General features: G+C 34.0%; 1 protein-coding gene and 1 pseudogene across 1 annotated transcript; both read left to right on the top strand.

Annotated features, from left to right (window-relative positions):
• Positions 1-11296, top strand: part of LOC149237123 (glycolate oxidase-like) — a 33138-nt pseudogene extending 21842 nt beyond the window's left edge.
• Positions 11297-11566: 270 nt separating this feature from the next.
• On the top strand, positions 11567-15580 carry LOC149237122 (uncharacterized). The gene is made up of 5 exons (XM_089369155.1): positions 11567-11710; positions 11901-11993; positions 14579-14653; positions 14797-14869; positions 15153-15580. The coding sequence occupies exons 1-5, from the start codon at positions 11567-11569 to the stop codon at positions 15578-15580; spliced, it is 813 nt and encodes a 270-aa protein (XP_089225281.1).
• Positions 15581-16099: the final 519 nt, after the last annotated feature.

The raw sequence follows: 16099 nt of genomic DNA, 5'->3' as shown, positions 1-16099 counted from the left end.
TCTTCCTTTGCAGATCAAATTATACAAGATTAAGAGCTTGAAATATCCAAATGTTAAAGCTAAGGAGATATTGAAGTTCAAGTTTGGAACCAAATACTTTAATCTGTATGATCCCCACAGTATTTTCAAGAACCACTGTGCAAAGGTGTATTATCCATGGATCCATGGGACATTTCAATGGCACGAGGAAGACCCTTGCAGGTACTGTTATAATGACTCCAAGCTCCACGAGCCATTAAGTATAGCCACAAGTTGAAAAGTTGCGATGTAGGAAATAATAGTGTAGAAAGCAACAACAACAACAACAATAAGTATCAATCCAATGTAGGAAAAGGGAAAGAGGAATATTTTTGAGAACCTAGAGTAGATAAAAGCTACAAGATCAGGGCAGATCCTCTCATGGAGAAAGTAGATTTAGCAGTAGAGAGATCAGGGCAGATCCTCTCATGGAGAAAGTAGATTTAGCAGTAGAGGCAAAGAGGGAGGAATGAATAAAGATAGTAGAGCGAAAGAAGAGAGAAAACAAAAGGTTGTAGGAAGTAGAACTAAAGTTGCAGGAAACAAAGAAGAAGTTGAAGGAAGAGCAGGAGCTGAGGAGGAGACGAAGAGAAGAGAAGCAAAAATAGGAAGAATAAGAAAGGCAAGGCACAATGATGGAGACAACAACAACCATATAGGTTGAGGAGTTAGAAAAGCTAGTAGCTGAGGAAGACAGTGACCAGGTGCAGGATTGGGAACTTGCATATAGTAGATTGAGATACACATTGAAGTGACATATATGGAGTTGGAATAGGAGACACAAAATAAATATGTTGAACTTATGCTGAGAGCACCCGAGGTCATCTCTTAGTCTCCACCACCTTTAGTGTTGAAACCAGTCTCGAGTGAGAAAGGAGAGGTTGTTCTCTTTGATGATGATCTTTTCATGAATGTGTACAATATTTCATTTGAAGAGTTGAAGAATAAGATTATATAGGCATAGAGGAATAACTTTCTGGACTATCACACATCACCTGCATTCATGAAGGAAAGGGTGACTATGTCAGATACAAGAAAACATCCAACTTCCCTTATCGATGCTAATTTGGACTATATAGGAGCCACAATCTCAAATGTTAAGTTCTTGTTCATCGATAATGAACAATTGGCAAAGAAATTGCAGGCTACAAGGCAAGAGGAAGAAAAAATTCGAGAGCAGAGCACAGTTTTCGCAATGGGGGAGACGAGAAAAGTGATACTTGCTAAAGTATCAACACTTGAGGCTACCATGTGGAAGCTCTGTGATGGATTTGTTACCATGCACAAAGCAATTGTCTGTGTGCATGACTTACAACAGCGGAGCAAAGGATTTGTTTAAACTCTCAAGAGCATACATGTTGCCATTACCCATGTGTAAGAGTGGACAATGTGATACAAAGAGGCCCCTCTTCACATGCTAAAGAAGATTGAGCCACAGGTAGAGCTGGAGAAAGCAAAGGTCTGGATGTTGATCCATAACTATGAGCATCTCGCCCCATTCGTCAGTAGCATACAGGCCTCATATGCACGGTTGTATAAGGGTTTGGATGTTATGGTGAGAATGCATGGGATCCCATCAATCAGTTCCCTCACTGAGGCTAAACCCAAGAACCAAGTCTGGCTAGATATCAATGGTACATGAAGTAGCTAAGGTGAGAGGCCACCAAGGATGACTTGGAGTAGAGTGCACTTAACATGCAAAAGTACATTGGTTATACCATCATGGTCAATACCATGTTGTACATGCTTCAAGACAACTTGGATAGAGGTTCCAAGACCATATTCCCGGAAGCTATGGAGGCAAGAGTCCGCTCTCAAAAGGACACCATCAAGAAGTTTGGGGACATCATCACACCTTACCAAGCTTGGTATCAGTAAGTGATCGAGAAGCACCAAGTGGAGGTTTCCAAGTTGGTCTTTCCCCAAACTTCAGAGTCATAGTGTTTTGTCTTGTTAGGCTGTCTCTAAGATATTTTTTCTTCCATGGGTATATTTGGAAAATATTATTATTTGTAAATATGTTGTAAGTGAAATTCCAAGTGTCATTAGTGGAATTTTAAAAGTCATCATGTTATGTAATGAGTTATTTGTAAAGAAGTTAAAGAGTCAAGAGGATAGTCAAAGACTTACAAAGGGGAATGTAAAGGGTCACACCACAGTTTTTTATAAATATAACCTCATAACTCATAGAAGGGGCTTTTGGGAACCAAAATTTTGGTTGAGGTTAAGTTTAGAAAAGGCTTGGGAGTATTGTGACGAGCCTTTGCTTCTCCACAATGTAGAGTGAGTATACTTCTTTGGAGGAGAAGGTGTTCTTAACTGTAATGTTCCACTATTAGGGCTAGTGATTGTCAATGGTGTATGCATGGATGGAAGTTTCACTTATAATAATAATAACAGAGCTAGCACGGTTTTCATGCATATGTTATTATTGTAGTTGGACTATTCTGGTTGCTTTAGCAATGTATGTTGTTTCACGCTTTCATGCATATGTTGTTATTGTAGTTGGACTATTCTAGTTTCTTTAGCAATGTATGTTGTTTAACTTACGAATTTTCTTATGAACTAGTTGGTATGCAATTGTATGAATCTTGTTGGATGTGTGCTATTGAATTAACCCATCACTTTAACTTTTGGACTATTCCACCTCTTAACTTGTGATGTCATTCCGCTTGTGTGTTCCTTTCAAGCTACGTACTATTATAGACTTCTAAGGGGCACACTTCCTTTTTTCCTCTGTGTGTTAGAACCTCCATGCATCACACTTGACTCTCCGCAAGGTCACACACTTACTTCCACCCAAAGTTATCATACTTACCTTTGCGCGCTACCGCGGTCAAGGAATTTCAAATTTTTAAGGAAGACTTAGTGATTTTTCTCTTCATAGAACACTAAACTATATATGTATATACTTTGTCGTCCATCTCAATGTTTTTAGAGTAAAGAAATTAGAGGAGTGGGTTTATTAATGACACATAGTTTGGATAATTGGACTGTAAGACCTTTAAGGGTCATTTTGAGATCTTAAGTGACATTTTTTGGGGGTGAAACTTGTCCACTTGAGCACGAAGTGTTATTTTTAGGGACATAAGAAAGAAGTCAATTAGAATTTGTATGCAAATGTTATGCCTCACAAAAATTGATTTATTGTGATTGACCACCATAATTCAAGAGAATGTCATATGGATCCCCATTACTCATAGAAAATAGGCTAGCCATACAAAAACTATAAAAAAACCTCTAAAATATCATACTTATAACTTTTATTAAAAAATAAAAAAATAAAACTTAACCTGTAATTAACTATATTTAACTATGGCACTAAAAACACATTTCATTTCTTTTTCTAATCTTATCTGGTTCCACAATAAAATATAAGGAGATAACATGTGAGCGAGAGTGAACTAGAAAAAACAGAAAGACCTCTCCAACGTATATTTTCAATGTATTTCACAAATCTATGAGGGACATTCCCCATGGCCACTGCAAAGGGGCGGAGCTCTGCTCCTCCACACTAAGATTCTTTGATGGAATGTTGGCACCCAGTACAAAATAGCTGCCATACATTACAAATATTTCCTATGCAGTACGAAAAAGTCGGCATGTGGGCTATACAACGCAATACAATTCATGGCAGCGTACAATTCTTGTGATTAATTGACGATGCCTACTGAACCTTCCTTCTTTGAGCATTGCCAAATGATAGAGATTAAAACGTGTCATTTCCTGTGATCTCTCAACTTACCGCTAGGGTTACAGTTGACTTGGGCACATCACACACTCGGCGATTGAAACTTTTAAGGTCTCGCACCTTAGTTTGGTCAAATGGGCGGCGATCAAATTAACGCGGCATTTTCGTTTTCCGTGGTTTTGTCAACCAAACGGGTGGAGAAAAAATTAACGTGTCGCTCTCAACCAGCTACTGGCGATAGACCTGTGTGGCCTGCGCCCATCACGCAATCCGTGAAGGAAACCTTTTAAGCTCTCGCCACCTACTGCTATAGGTTCCAGGTTCGATCCTCTTTCACGCCTATCGAAAGTGACATGGACGAAAGTCGAGTCTTTCCCGCCTTATCGTCAACTGTAAAATACATTCCAATCGATGTCCCCTTGCACCAGTTTATATAGTTTTGGATCAGTAAGCTCATTTTTTCTTTGTTCCTGAGCGATATGTTAGTTAGTAGTGTGAATAAATAGTGGTAAAGATTCAGTTTCATTATTATATTAAGTCTTGGCGGTTGATCCGTAACCAACAGTTTCAGTTGATCCCATTGGAACAAATCCAATTTCATATCCACCAGCGACTTCACTATATGCATTACCCACTAGCTAGTTCATTTTTTCTTTATTCAATATAGTTTTGTTGTAATAATTTTACTATTTTATATTAAAATAATTATAATTTTTTTTATTATATAAATAAAATAGATATCATAATTTTTTTTTAATTTTTATTATAATATAAAATATATATATACATATATATTTTTTTTCATTATAATATAAATAAATATATATTATAACTTTATAAAAATAATAATATCTATATATATTTATAATGAGTCATATCAATTGATAGTTCATTTTTTTGTTTCTTAAATATAATTTTGTTGTAATAATTTCTATTGTTTTATATTAAAATAATTATAATTTTTTATTATATTATAAATTAAATATATATTATAATATTTTAATATAATATAACAAACTTTATATTCAATTTTTTTTTCCATTATAATATAAATAAATATAAATTATAATTTTATAAAACTAAAAAGATGCACTTTTTAATAATAAAATTAAATAAGAGAAGCCATCATATGATACAAACTTAAAAATATAACCATAACATAAATATTTTTAAAATAAAATTTATTGAAATCGGAGTAGTCTTTAACGCGACTTTTTGAAAGCCTTTCCGGCGATTTTTTCCGGTGAAAATCCGGCAGTAATTTATTGGAATCCAAGTTTGATAGCTAATTTCTGCACAATGAAACCGTCCCAGGGGTTTTTCAGGGTGCTGAATCCGAATATGCAGTTAAAAAACCATTTTAACTGCAACAAATCATGATTTCATCTCAATTTCTTCCGCCGGATTCCGTCACCGGAATCTCAAAAAGTCGCATTATAGACAACTCCATTGAAATCTCAATATTTGGGTGGCTTTGCCTTCAATCTGACTAATGTGTTTTATATATATATATATATATTTAAAATTTATGATTTAATTAAAAATATATATATTTACGTCGTAAGGCGTTCCTTTTTGAAATCAACTTTCCTCTTGGGTTACGTGTACATTTCTGAGCCTTTGATTTAAGTGTTAGACGATGAAAATAATCTTAGCCATCCAATTGATTATACCAGTATACGATGCGACCCAGCGACGCTTGCCCTTGCTCGACGCTACGCTACTTCCAGGTGCACTTGCCCTCGCTCTGCGATACTATATTCCAGGACCCTGATCTGTGGAAATCGACTTCAGGAAACCCTTCATATGAATCATAAGGTAGCAAATGATATTCTGACCCTCAGAACATACCCAGTCTGCTACAGGACCCAGGAAGCAAGAAAACCTAGCTATTCAGAAATTTAGGTAGTCCCCAAGCTAGATAATATGGAGTACGCCAATTCTGTTCTACCTTTTGTGTTTCATGGGAAAGCTATAATGCTGTGTTGGCTGCTAAGATCACTACTCAGTGAAGATTCTCTGGATTATATTCTAGTGCTAACCACTTCATGAAAGCCCTAGAGTTATAGGATAGCACCTTGCAAATGTTGTCCAGGACCCATGAGATGATTACAGGAGGTCTTGCTCAGCCTTAAAAGGGCTTGGATTATCACCACTAGATGCTTTGGACTGTCACAGGTCCACTTCTGGACTTCGGTCTGTCGCGGGATGGCTACAGGAATTGCGATCTGTTACAGAATGGTTGCTCGGCATCAGGGTATGTATTTCCATTTTAGTTTGTCTCAGAGTATCAAGGATTTTTTAATTTCATACAATTAGCGATGTTTATATACAAGTCTAATTGAATTCCCTGTCTAAACTGAAACTTGAAATGGTATCCTCGCCCTCCTTAATTCTGTTAAATTCTTGTACGATCTCTTTGACCTGTCTTTCTGTTATTTTTTGGGTTTATGATTAAACATCAAATGCAATTAGCTCTGTTTATAAGAAACTCTTATTGAAATCTCAGGTTAAACTTAGACCTGAAATGGTAGCTGCGTCAATTTTCGAATACACAGGCGTGCGCAGTGATTCAATCTCATCTAGATAAGGTAGATTTATACCCAATCTTTTTATGTCTTCCTTTCTTGGTTTTTTGGACTATAGATGAAAATTTAGAGAAGAGGACTGGCGGGCTCCTCGTACAAACAATTTTCATACTATTTTCTTCAAGATTGATGGGGTGCTTCAAGGAAGCAAGAAAACCTAGCTATTCAGAAATCTAGGTAGTCCCCAAGCTAGATAATATGGAGTACGCCAGTTCTGTTCTACCTTTTGTGTTTCATGGGCAAGCTATAACCCTGTGTTGGCTGCTAAGATCACTACTCAGTGAAGATCCTCTGGATTATATTCTAGTGCTAACCACTTCATGAAAGCCCTAGAGTTATGGGATAGCACTTTGCAAATGTTTCCAATATCCTTAGAAATGATTGAAACTTTGGCATGTCTATTTGTTATCTGCTCATTCCATTCCAAGATATATCAATAATTTTTCTTGATTGTTGACGTAGAAGTGGAGTGAAATACTCACAGCTCTTCAATCGTTTTGATAGAAACAAATTCTGTTTCTTCTTGGATTGGTAGTGTTTTTATGATTAAACAAAAACTGTGAAGAGAATAATGCCACATGCGACTGAATGTTCTGCAAAAAGATGGTTGATGAACATAAATAATAAGGCAGAGTAAACGTACTGTGCAATCCATATTTACCAACGATGTTGTGCACTGTGACTGAAACCTGACACAGAAAGATCTATCCATATAATGTCAAAATAATAAATAAAATAGAGAAAACTTCCCCTGTTTTCTTGGATTTACAAGTCTGGATCTTTCCTATTATGCAAGCAAATGGAATTGCTACAATCCAAAGAAATGATCTCTTACAATTTCCATTGTTTTGATAGAAACAAATTCTGTTTCTTGGATTGGTAGTTCTTTTACGATTAAACAAAAACTGTGAAGAGAACATTGCCACATGTAACTGAATGTTCTGCAGAAAGATGGTTGATGCGCATAAATAATAAGGCAGAGTAAACGTACTGTGCAATCCAGATTTACCAACGATGTTGTGCACTGTGACTGAAACCTGACAGAGCAAGATCTATCCATATAATATCAAAATAATAAATACTATTTTCATACTATTTTCTTCAATATTGATGGGGTGCTTCAAGGAAGCAAGAAAACCTAGCTATTCAGAAATCTAGGTAGTCCCCAAGCTAGATAATATGGAGTATACCAATTTTGTTCTACCTTTTGTGTTTCATGGGCAAGCTATAACCCTGTGTTGGCTTCTAAGATCACTACTCAGTGAAGATCCTCTGGATTATATTCTAGTGCTAACCACTTCATGAAAGCCCTAGAGTTATGGGATAGCACCTTGCAAATGTTGTCAACATCCTTAGAAATGATTGAAACTTTGGCATGTCTATTTTTTATCTGCTCATTCCATTCCAGGATATATCAATAATTTTTCTTGATTGTTGACTTAGAAGTGGAGTGAAATACTCACAACTCTTCAATCGTTTTGATAGAAACAAATTTTGTTTCTTCTTGGATTGGTAGTGTTTTTACGATTAAACAAAAACTGTGAAGAGAACACTGCCACATGCAACTGAATGTTCTGCAGAAAGATGGTTGATGCGCATAAATAATAAGGCAGAGTAAACGTACTGTGCAATCCACATTTACCAACGATGCTGTGCACTGTGACTGAAACCCGACACAGAAAGATCTATCCATATAATATTAAAATAATAAATAAAATAGAGAAAACTTCCCCTGTTTTCTTGGATTTACAAGTCTGGATCTTTCCTACTATGCAAGCAAATGGAATTGCTACAATCCAAAGAAATGATCTCTTACAATTTCCATTGTTTTGATAGAAACAAATTCTGTTTCTTCTTGGATTGGTAGTGTTTTTACGATTAAATAAAAACTGTGAAGAGGACACTGCCACATGCAACTGAATTTTCTGCAGAAAGATGGTTGACGCGCATAAATAATAAGGCAGAGTAAACGTACTGTGCAATCCAGATTTACCAACGATGCTGTGCACTGTGACTGAAACCTGACACAGCAAGATCTATCCATATAATATCAAAATAATAAATACAATTTTCATACTATTTTCTTCAAGATTGATGGGGTGCTTCAAGGAAGCAAGAAAACCTAGCTATTCAGAAATCTAGGTAGTCCCCAAGCTAGATAATATGGAGTATGCCAATTCTGTTCTACCTTTTGTGTTTCATGGGCAGAGTAAACGTACTGTGCAATCTAGATTTACCAACGATGCTGTGCACTGTGACTAAAACCTGACACAGCAAGATCTATCCATATAATATCAAAATAATAAATAACATAGAGAAAACTTCCCCTGTTTTCTTGGATTTACAAGTCTCGATCTTTCCTACTATGCAAGCAAATGGAATTGCTACAATCCAAAGAAATGATCTCTTACAATTTCCATCGTTTTGATAGAAACAAATTCCGTTTCTTCTTGGATTGGTAGTGTTTTTACGATTAAACAAAAACTATGAAGAGAAAGAACATTGCCACATGTAACTGAATGTTCTGCAGAAAGATGGTTGATGCGCATAAATAATAAGGTAGAGTAAACGTACTGTGCAATCCAGATTTACCAATAATGCTGTGCACTATGACTGAAACCTGACACAGCAAGATCTATCCATATAATATCAAAATAATAAATAAAATAGAGAAAACTTCCCCTGTTTTCTTGGATTTACAAGTCTGGATCTTTCCTACTATGCAAGCAAATGGAATTGCTCCAATCCAAAGAAATGATCTCTTACAATTTCCATTTTTACTTTTAAAATATTATATCTGGAATAGTCATTCATCATCAAATAAATGAAAATCCGAATATCAAATGACTGCAATTAGATTAGATAAACACTGAATAGCTCTAATTTTCAATTTTAGTCACCCTGTCTTGGGCCAAACTTTTGAACATTATGGCACTTCTTTCATTACAAGCATCAGGGGAATTGACATTATTACAAATATTTTGGTTGATGTTCTATGTATCAGGTTCCGTCCCCGTATATTGGTTGATGTAACAAAGGTGGATCTGAGTACCACTGTGTTGGGATTCAAGATATCAATGCCTATTATGATTGCTCCAACTGCCATGCAAAAGATGGCTCATCCCAAAGGTATGCATTAGATTATTGTATTAAAGTTAACATCCTATTTTGATGCATATATTTTCTGAAAGTGAATCCATCATCTTTTACAGGAGAGTATGCTACTGCAAGAGCTGTTGGAACTATAATGGTTTGTGCATCGGTCTTCTCTTTGTGGGATCGATCTTCTCAATGTTTTAATTTCCTTCTAGCTATTAAGGATTTAAGAAATTATAATGATTTCGGATTTTGAAATAGGTTGTTGCATTGATAAAAATTGAGGCTTGGACATATTTGTTGTAGACGCTTTCTTCATGGGCTACATCAAGTGTTGAAGAGGTTGCTTCAACTGGACCAGTCATTCGCTTTTTTCAACTTTATGTAAGTTTATCATTTCCACCCATATGATTGTCTTCCCATGTTTTCGAGATGTAATTGAGTTCATATCCATCCAATTGTATTATAGGCTCCTAAACCAATGGTAAGATCAGTTATACTGCGTTGGGTTTACTAAATGTGGATGTATGAGTGGTGCTAAAATTTAGATGTCATTGCTGGCAGGTTTACAAGAATAGGAATGTTGTTGCACAACTTGTTAGAAGAGCGGAGAGGGCTAGTTTTAAGGAAATTGCACTGACTGTGCACACCTTGACTTGGGCAGAGGGAGTCTGACATTAGAAATAGGTAGTGAAAATTAATTCTATTTTAGATTTGTTGACAAACTCAAAGAATCCCAAATAATTTGACACCTCACAGAAAGTTGATTCCTATTCCTAAACTTCTCGTTTTCACTTTCAAAGTTATATTTCTTGAAGTTGGAACCAAACTCTATATTCTATCTCTCCTTGCTTATGTAGAGATGGGGATCTTGTATAATCGCTCTTTAGTTCTTTGATGTAACAACCTTCATTCACATCTATGATGCTTCTGCCAAAAAAAATCTGCAACTTTCACTTTCCTTCATTTTCTTATTCCTGGTGTTTGTATCCTTCAGAAAATATAGAAAAGACTTTCAAGGTCTACAGTTTCATACACGATCATTCTAAAAGGCATGGAGAAATCAGCCTCACTAGTGATGCCTTCACTTTTAGGGACTTGAGCAATTACCAAGCCAGTGGGATACTTCTGAATAAGCCTGCAGACTATTTGGAATAATAGCAAATGAAAATTCACTATAATATGAAATGCCACCAAGGTTAGTTGATAACAATCTAGCTCTCAATAAAAATCAGAACATTGTGGAATTCTTTTAGGATCAGAAGCGACGCTAGGGTTAGAAAAAGCATTTAGCACCTATAATGCATCAAACTTAAAATAGGTCGAGAGTCTCCATTTTATCTGGGATTCCTCTTTGTTCATCCCTTGTCTGACACTGAGGTATCTAATGTTCTGAAAAGTCTCATTGTGATATCCACTCATACATGCTAGACAGTAAGGCACACCTCTGTGTTGAGATTCAATTTTGGATCCATAATTGTTTTTGACTTCTATTGATTTTTCTTTGCCAAAAATGTAGATTCGCATTGCCTCCATATCTTACCTTAAAGAATTTTGAAGGTTTGGATCTTGGGAAAATGGAGAAGGTATGTGTTCTATTTTATGAGTTCTTTAAATAGAAGGATGTTGTTTTTAGTTCTTCCTATATTCAAGGTCCAGACTTCTTCCTTAAGTTGGTTTTTTCTTGCAGACAGCGGATTCTGGACTGGCATCATATGTTGCAGGTCAAATTGACAGATCATTGAGTTGGAAGGTTTGTAATAGTCCTGGTAGAGGGATATTTCAAATAATTCTTCAGTATTGTGTTTGAATAGAATGAAAATGGATAGAGAAGCACCTGGAGAAATCTTGGGGTTGAGTTCCTGCCTTTGCTTGTAACCTTCTGAATCTCAGAAAAATTATTTGTGATGAGTCATATTATGATTTACATCTTCAAGAAATACTTCGTATCCTTTTTCAAGAAATACTCTGTATCCTTTTTCCAATTATTTTGGCTGTGGCATCACATGGGCCGTGTTGTGGTTACTCTCCGATGCCCTGTCATTGCGTTTCAGTGGTTGTTCTCTCTGATCTCGATGTGATTAATTGGTTGAAAAGGCAAAGACCAGCTGTGGGCAGCTTCTTGGCTATTCACAAGTTCATCTGATCTTAGTACTTTTATATCAATACAAATATGAGGTCTCTGTTTGCTTTTAAAAATAAGAAATTGTTATGGTGGCAACAAATGACTGTATGGTATCGTTTGTTGCTTGCAGTCCTACCTACTGTGCTAGACATCACAGTGAACACTCCAGATGATTCTCAAGTTATTTTAAAGGTACGCTATCTCATAAAAAATATTAACCAGTGCGTATGACAGTAGGTGGTAACATAAGTCTTCTCATAGATGTTCGATCCAGCTTTAAGAATTATGATCAATATAATCCAATCTTGCAGCATCCAGACCTATGGATAGTTATGTTTGGTTCGACAGTAGATTTTAATATATGTTTGTTTTATGGAAACAGGGAATTTCCACAGACCATATTCTTGATTTATGTCGATTATTAGCTGTGAATGTGGAGACATTCCATCTGACCAACTATTCTTTATCCCATGAGGTAAGAAAATCAGTAGTTCAGAAGCTCATTAAATAATGGGATTTAGAGAGAGAATCTTCGGTGAAAATCACATGGAAAATCAATTGTCGACGCGTTTCAAACCAGCAAGTGTGGTTCATCATCAGGACAGGTTGAAGAAACAGATCCAGCTAAGCAAGTTAAATAGGCAGAGCAGAGACTCCTGACTAACGGCTAGTTTGACTTCAGGATCGGGGTCAAAAATATTTTATTAGTTTAGTTAGCAGAATTAGGACCAAAATATAAATTGAAGGGTAATTTAGTTTACAAATTTTAGTAAAAGTTAGTTAAATAATGGATATTAAATATAACATAATATTACTTAAAATATTAAATAAAAGGTTAAAAGTAAAAAACCTATAAATATTATTAAATAAATAAATATTAAATAAATTTAGAATAAATATTTATTATTTTTATGTTAAAACTTATAAATATTATTAAATAAATATTAAATAAAAATAATCAAATCAGAAAAAACCTATAAATATTATTAAAATATTAAATAAATAAATATAGAATAAATATTTATTATCAAATAAATAAATAAATTCAGAAAAGGTTAGTTAAATAAATAAATAAACTCAGGCCCCTGAACACCATTCGTGGGTCCCTAAGATCTGTAAAGGATCCTATCGACCTTAAGGATATGAAAGGGGTTTATTTGATCCCTTGTTCCTGTGGGACCCCCTATATTGGAGAGTCTGGTCGCTCTATTAATCAAAGGATTAGTGAGCACGCTGCGGACCTTAAGCATAGGAGAGCCAAGTCCTCCGCTTTAGCTGAACATGCTGAGAAAACCAATCATCATGTTTGCATTGAGGAGGCTAGTGTTATTGCTAGGGTTTCGCATTTCCATCATCGTAAATTTAGGGAAGCGCTTGAAATTGAAAAAAGACCTTGCAATCTTAATAGAGACGATGGCTGGAAAGTCAGTAGATGTTGGGTCCCTGCTCTCTCCTCCTAGTTAGTTTCCGCCCTCTTCTGTAGGGTTTTTCTTTTTATCTATTTACTTTTATTATTATTTTACTATTTATCTGGTATTAACCTTTTCATTTTTACTAATTTATGGATTTACTTTTATTGATTCATTCTATTATCACCTTTATTGTTCTAGTCCTTTAACTAATTTTTATTCTTTTTTTCTCATTTATTCCTTACATTGTTACCATTTTTTAACTTAATTTTCCAACCTCTGTGGTTTTCTTCCTTTAGTTTTTCAATAATTTTTAATATTATTTATAGGTTTTTACTTCTAATTTGGTTATTTTATTTTTATTTTTATTTACTTTTATTATTATTATTATTTTAACTGATTTTTGTCCTTTTAACTAATTTTATTCTGAGTTTATTTATTTATTTAACTAACCTTTTCTGAATTTACTTATTTATTTGATAATAAATATTTATTCTATATTTATTTATTTAATATTTTAATAATATTTATAGGTTTTTTCTGATTTGATTATTTTTATTTAATATTTATTTAATAATATTTATAAGTTTTAACATAATAATAATAAATATTTATTCTAAATTTATTTAATATTTATTTATTTAATAATATTTATAGGTTTTTTACTTTTAACCTTTGTTAGATCTTTTATTTAATATTTTAAGTAATATTATGTTATATTTAATATCCATTATTTAACTAACTTTTACTAAAATTTGTAAACTAAATTACCCTTCAATTTATATTTTGGTCCTAATTCTGCTAACTAAACTAATTTTTATTCTTTTTATTCTCATTTATTCCTTACATTGTTACCATTTTTAACTTAATTTTCCAACCTCTGTGGTTTTCTTCCTTTAGTTTTTCAATAATTTTTAATATTATTTATAGGTTTTTACTTCTAATTTGATTATTTTATTTTTATTTTTTTTATCTTTATTTACTTTTATTATTATTATTATTTTAACTGATTTTTGTCCTTTTAACTAATTTTATTCTGAGTTTATTTATTTATTTAACTAACCTTTTCTGAATTTATTTATTTATTTGATAATAAATATTTATTCTATATTTATTTATTTAATATTTTAATAATATTTATAGGTTTTTTCTGATTTGATTATTTTTATTTAATATTTATTTAATAATATTTATAAGTTTTAACATAAAAATAATAAATATTTATTCTAAATTTATTTAATATTTATTTATTTAATAATATTTATAGGTTTTTTACTTTTAACCTTTTATTTAATATTTTAAGTAATATTATGTTATATTTAATATATATTATTTAACTAACTTTTACTAAAACTTTTAAACTAAATTACCCTTCAATTTATATTTTGGTCCTAATTCTGCTAACTAAACTAATAAAATATTTTTGACCCCGATCCTGAAGTCAAACTAGCCGTTAGTCAGGAGTCTATGCTCTGCCTATTTAACTTGCTCAGCTGGATCTGTTTCTTCAACCTGTCCTGATGATGAACCACACTTGCTGGTTCGAAACGCGTCGACAATTGATTTTCCATGTGATTTTCGCCGAAGATTCTCTCTCTAAATTGATATGGATCACAGAAGCCTGAACTCAAATAATGGGATTGTTTGACAGGCTGGTGGATTGCAATTGACTGGTTCTGTTCAAGATATCATGTGGTATGACCCTACTTGCAATAACAACACAGGTGTTCGTGTCAAGATAGAAATAGCCATGTACAGTGAAACTGGTTCTATTAATAGTTTGTAAAGCTTAAGTGTGACCATGGCAACATTGGCCATCTTAGTTTTCTTGAAGTATCCATGACTTGGTAAAAACTTGAATTATACCAGGTTCATGGCAACAGGTTGAGGGATTCATCAGATGTTGCAACCTTGAAGCCCTGTGCCCTTACTATTGTAGAAGGTAGCCAATAACTCTGCTCCCCCATCTGAACAAGTCAGGGGAGATAGCTAGAAATTTTTTCTTGCCTTTCTTTAAAATATAAATGCTTTTATCTTGAAAAGGGGTCAGAATTAATGTTAAATCATAATATTAGAAAATTGTTCTCTTGTTTTTTGAAGTGATCTAAACTGAATTTCTACTTGCATACGTGCTTCAAATTATATGCAAAGAAGAATATGCATTGTTTATACTCAAAGTTTTCATAATACTCTATATATGATTTTCATTTATTTTTCCTTTGCAGAGGACTACACTGAAGAGCATGTAGTTGCACACATTAGAAGATTACTGGACATTGTTGCCTGTACAACATGCTTTGGTTCTTCAGGAAAGCAAGGGGAACCTCGGTCTGGGCAGGGAGGTGGAAAAGAATCAGCTCACTCAATGACAGAGAATGTGGCTGAACAAAACAACGATGTTGCTCTAAAGAAATCTTACCTAGCAATAAAGAAAGAAAAGAAACGAACAAGGATGGAAAAGACAATAAACCAGAGACCTTTCAAAAAGTTGAAGGTAAGGTTGAGGCTAGTGAAAAAGAAAATGATGGAGAGGAGAACACAAACCAACATTCTTCTAAGGGTGAAGGAAGAAAGAAATCCTGAAAAGAGGGGAAATCTGAGGCCATTGCAGCTATGGCTGCTGCCAAAGAGGCCACAGATAAAGGGGATATGACAGGAATGTGTCCTCCCTCTAAAATTGGCCAGTTCTATGAATTCTTCTCGTTCTCACATCTCTTGCCTCTTATCCAATGTTAGTATACCATTCGCTGCAATTTTTTATAAATTGAAAGTAGTAGTTTTCAATCTTGTGTATAATAGAAATATTACGAGAATGCATATATCCCATACAAATATGGATATGATGTTGAAAGATTTTCCATGTACTCTTCAAGACATCAAACTATGGTTCTTTATTTGATTGTAATGCAAAGATTCCAGAAAATTTTGAACTGTGAAGCATGGCAAACAATGTGCACATTGCCAAATCTAATTTGTTGATTTTCTTTGGAGCTTATGAGTTAGAACTTTGAAGGGAAAAAAAAGTGAATTACGAATAGTATTTTAGTGACTAATGACATTGGGATGTATAGTCATAAGGAAGTCCACAAAGAAATTTGTTGAAGACAAACGTCCTGGAGATTTTTTTCTATACACGTGAGCGCTTTTTATCCAATCCTGCACTAATTTTGAG

This window comes from Pinus tabuliformis, chromosome 8 (genome assembly GCF_031772625.1).
Source record: "Pinus tabuliformis cultivar Carrire ecotype Pingquan chromosome 8, CPIR1, whole genome shotgun sequence".
Classification (NCBI taxonomy): Eukaryota; Viridiplantae; Streptophyta; class Pinopsida; order Pinales; family Pinaceae; genus Pinus; species Pinus tabuliformis.
This window is presented reverse-complemented; position numbering and strand designations above follow the sequence as displayed.

What these genes read in the sequence shown, in the direction of transcription:
- LOC149237122 (XM_089369155.1), top strand. Translation starts at nt 11,567, where the DNA reads ATGAGGTCTCTGTTTGCTTTTAAAAATAAGAAATTGTTATGGTGGCAA. An exon ending in ATTCTCAAGTTATTTTAAAG is followed by an intron (nt 11,711 to 11,900) that starts GTACGCTATCTC and finishes TTATGGAAACAG; the next exon opens with GGAATTTCCACAGACCATAT. An exon ending in CTTGCAATAACAACACAGGT is followed by an intron (nt 14,654 to 14,796) that starts GTTCGTGTCAAG and finishes GAATTATACCAG; the next exon opens with GTTCATGGCAACAGGTTGAG.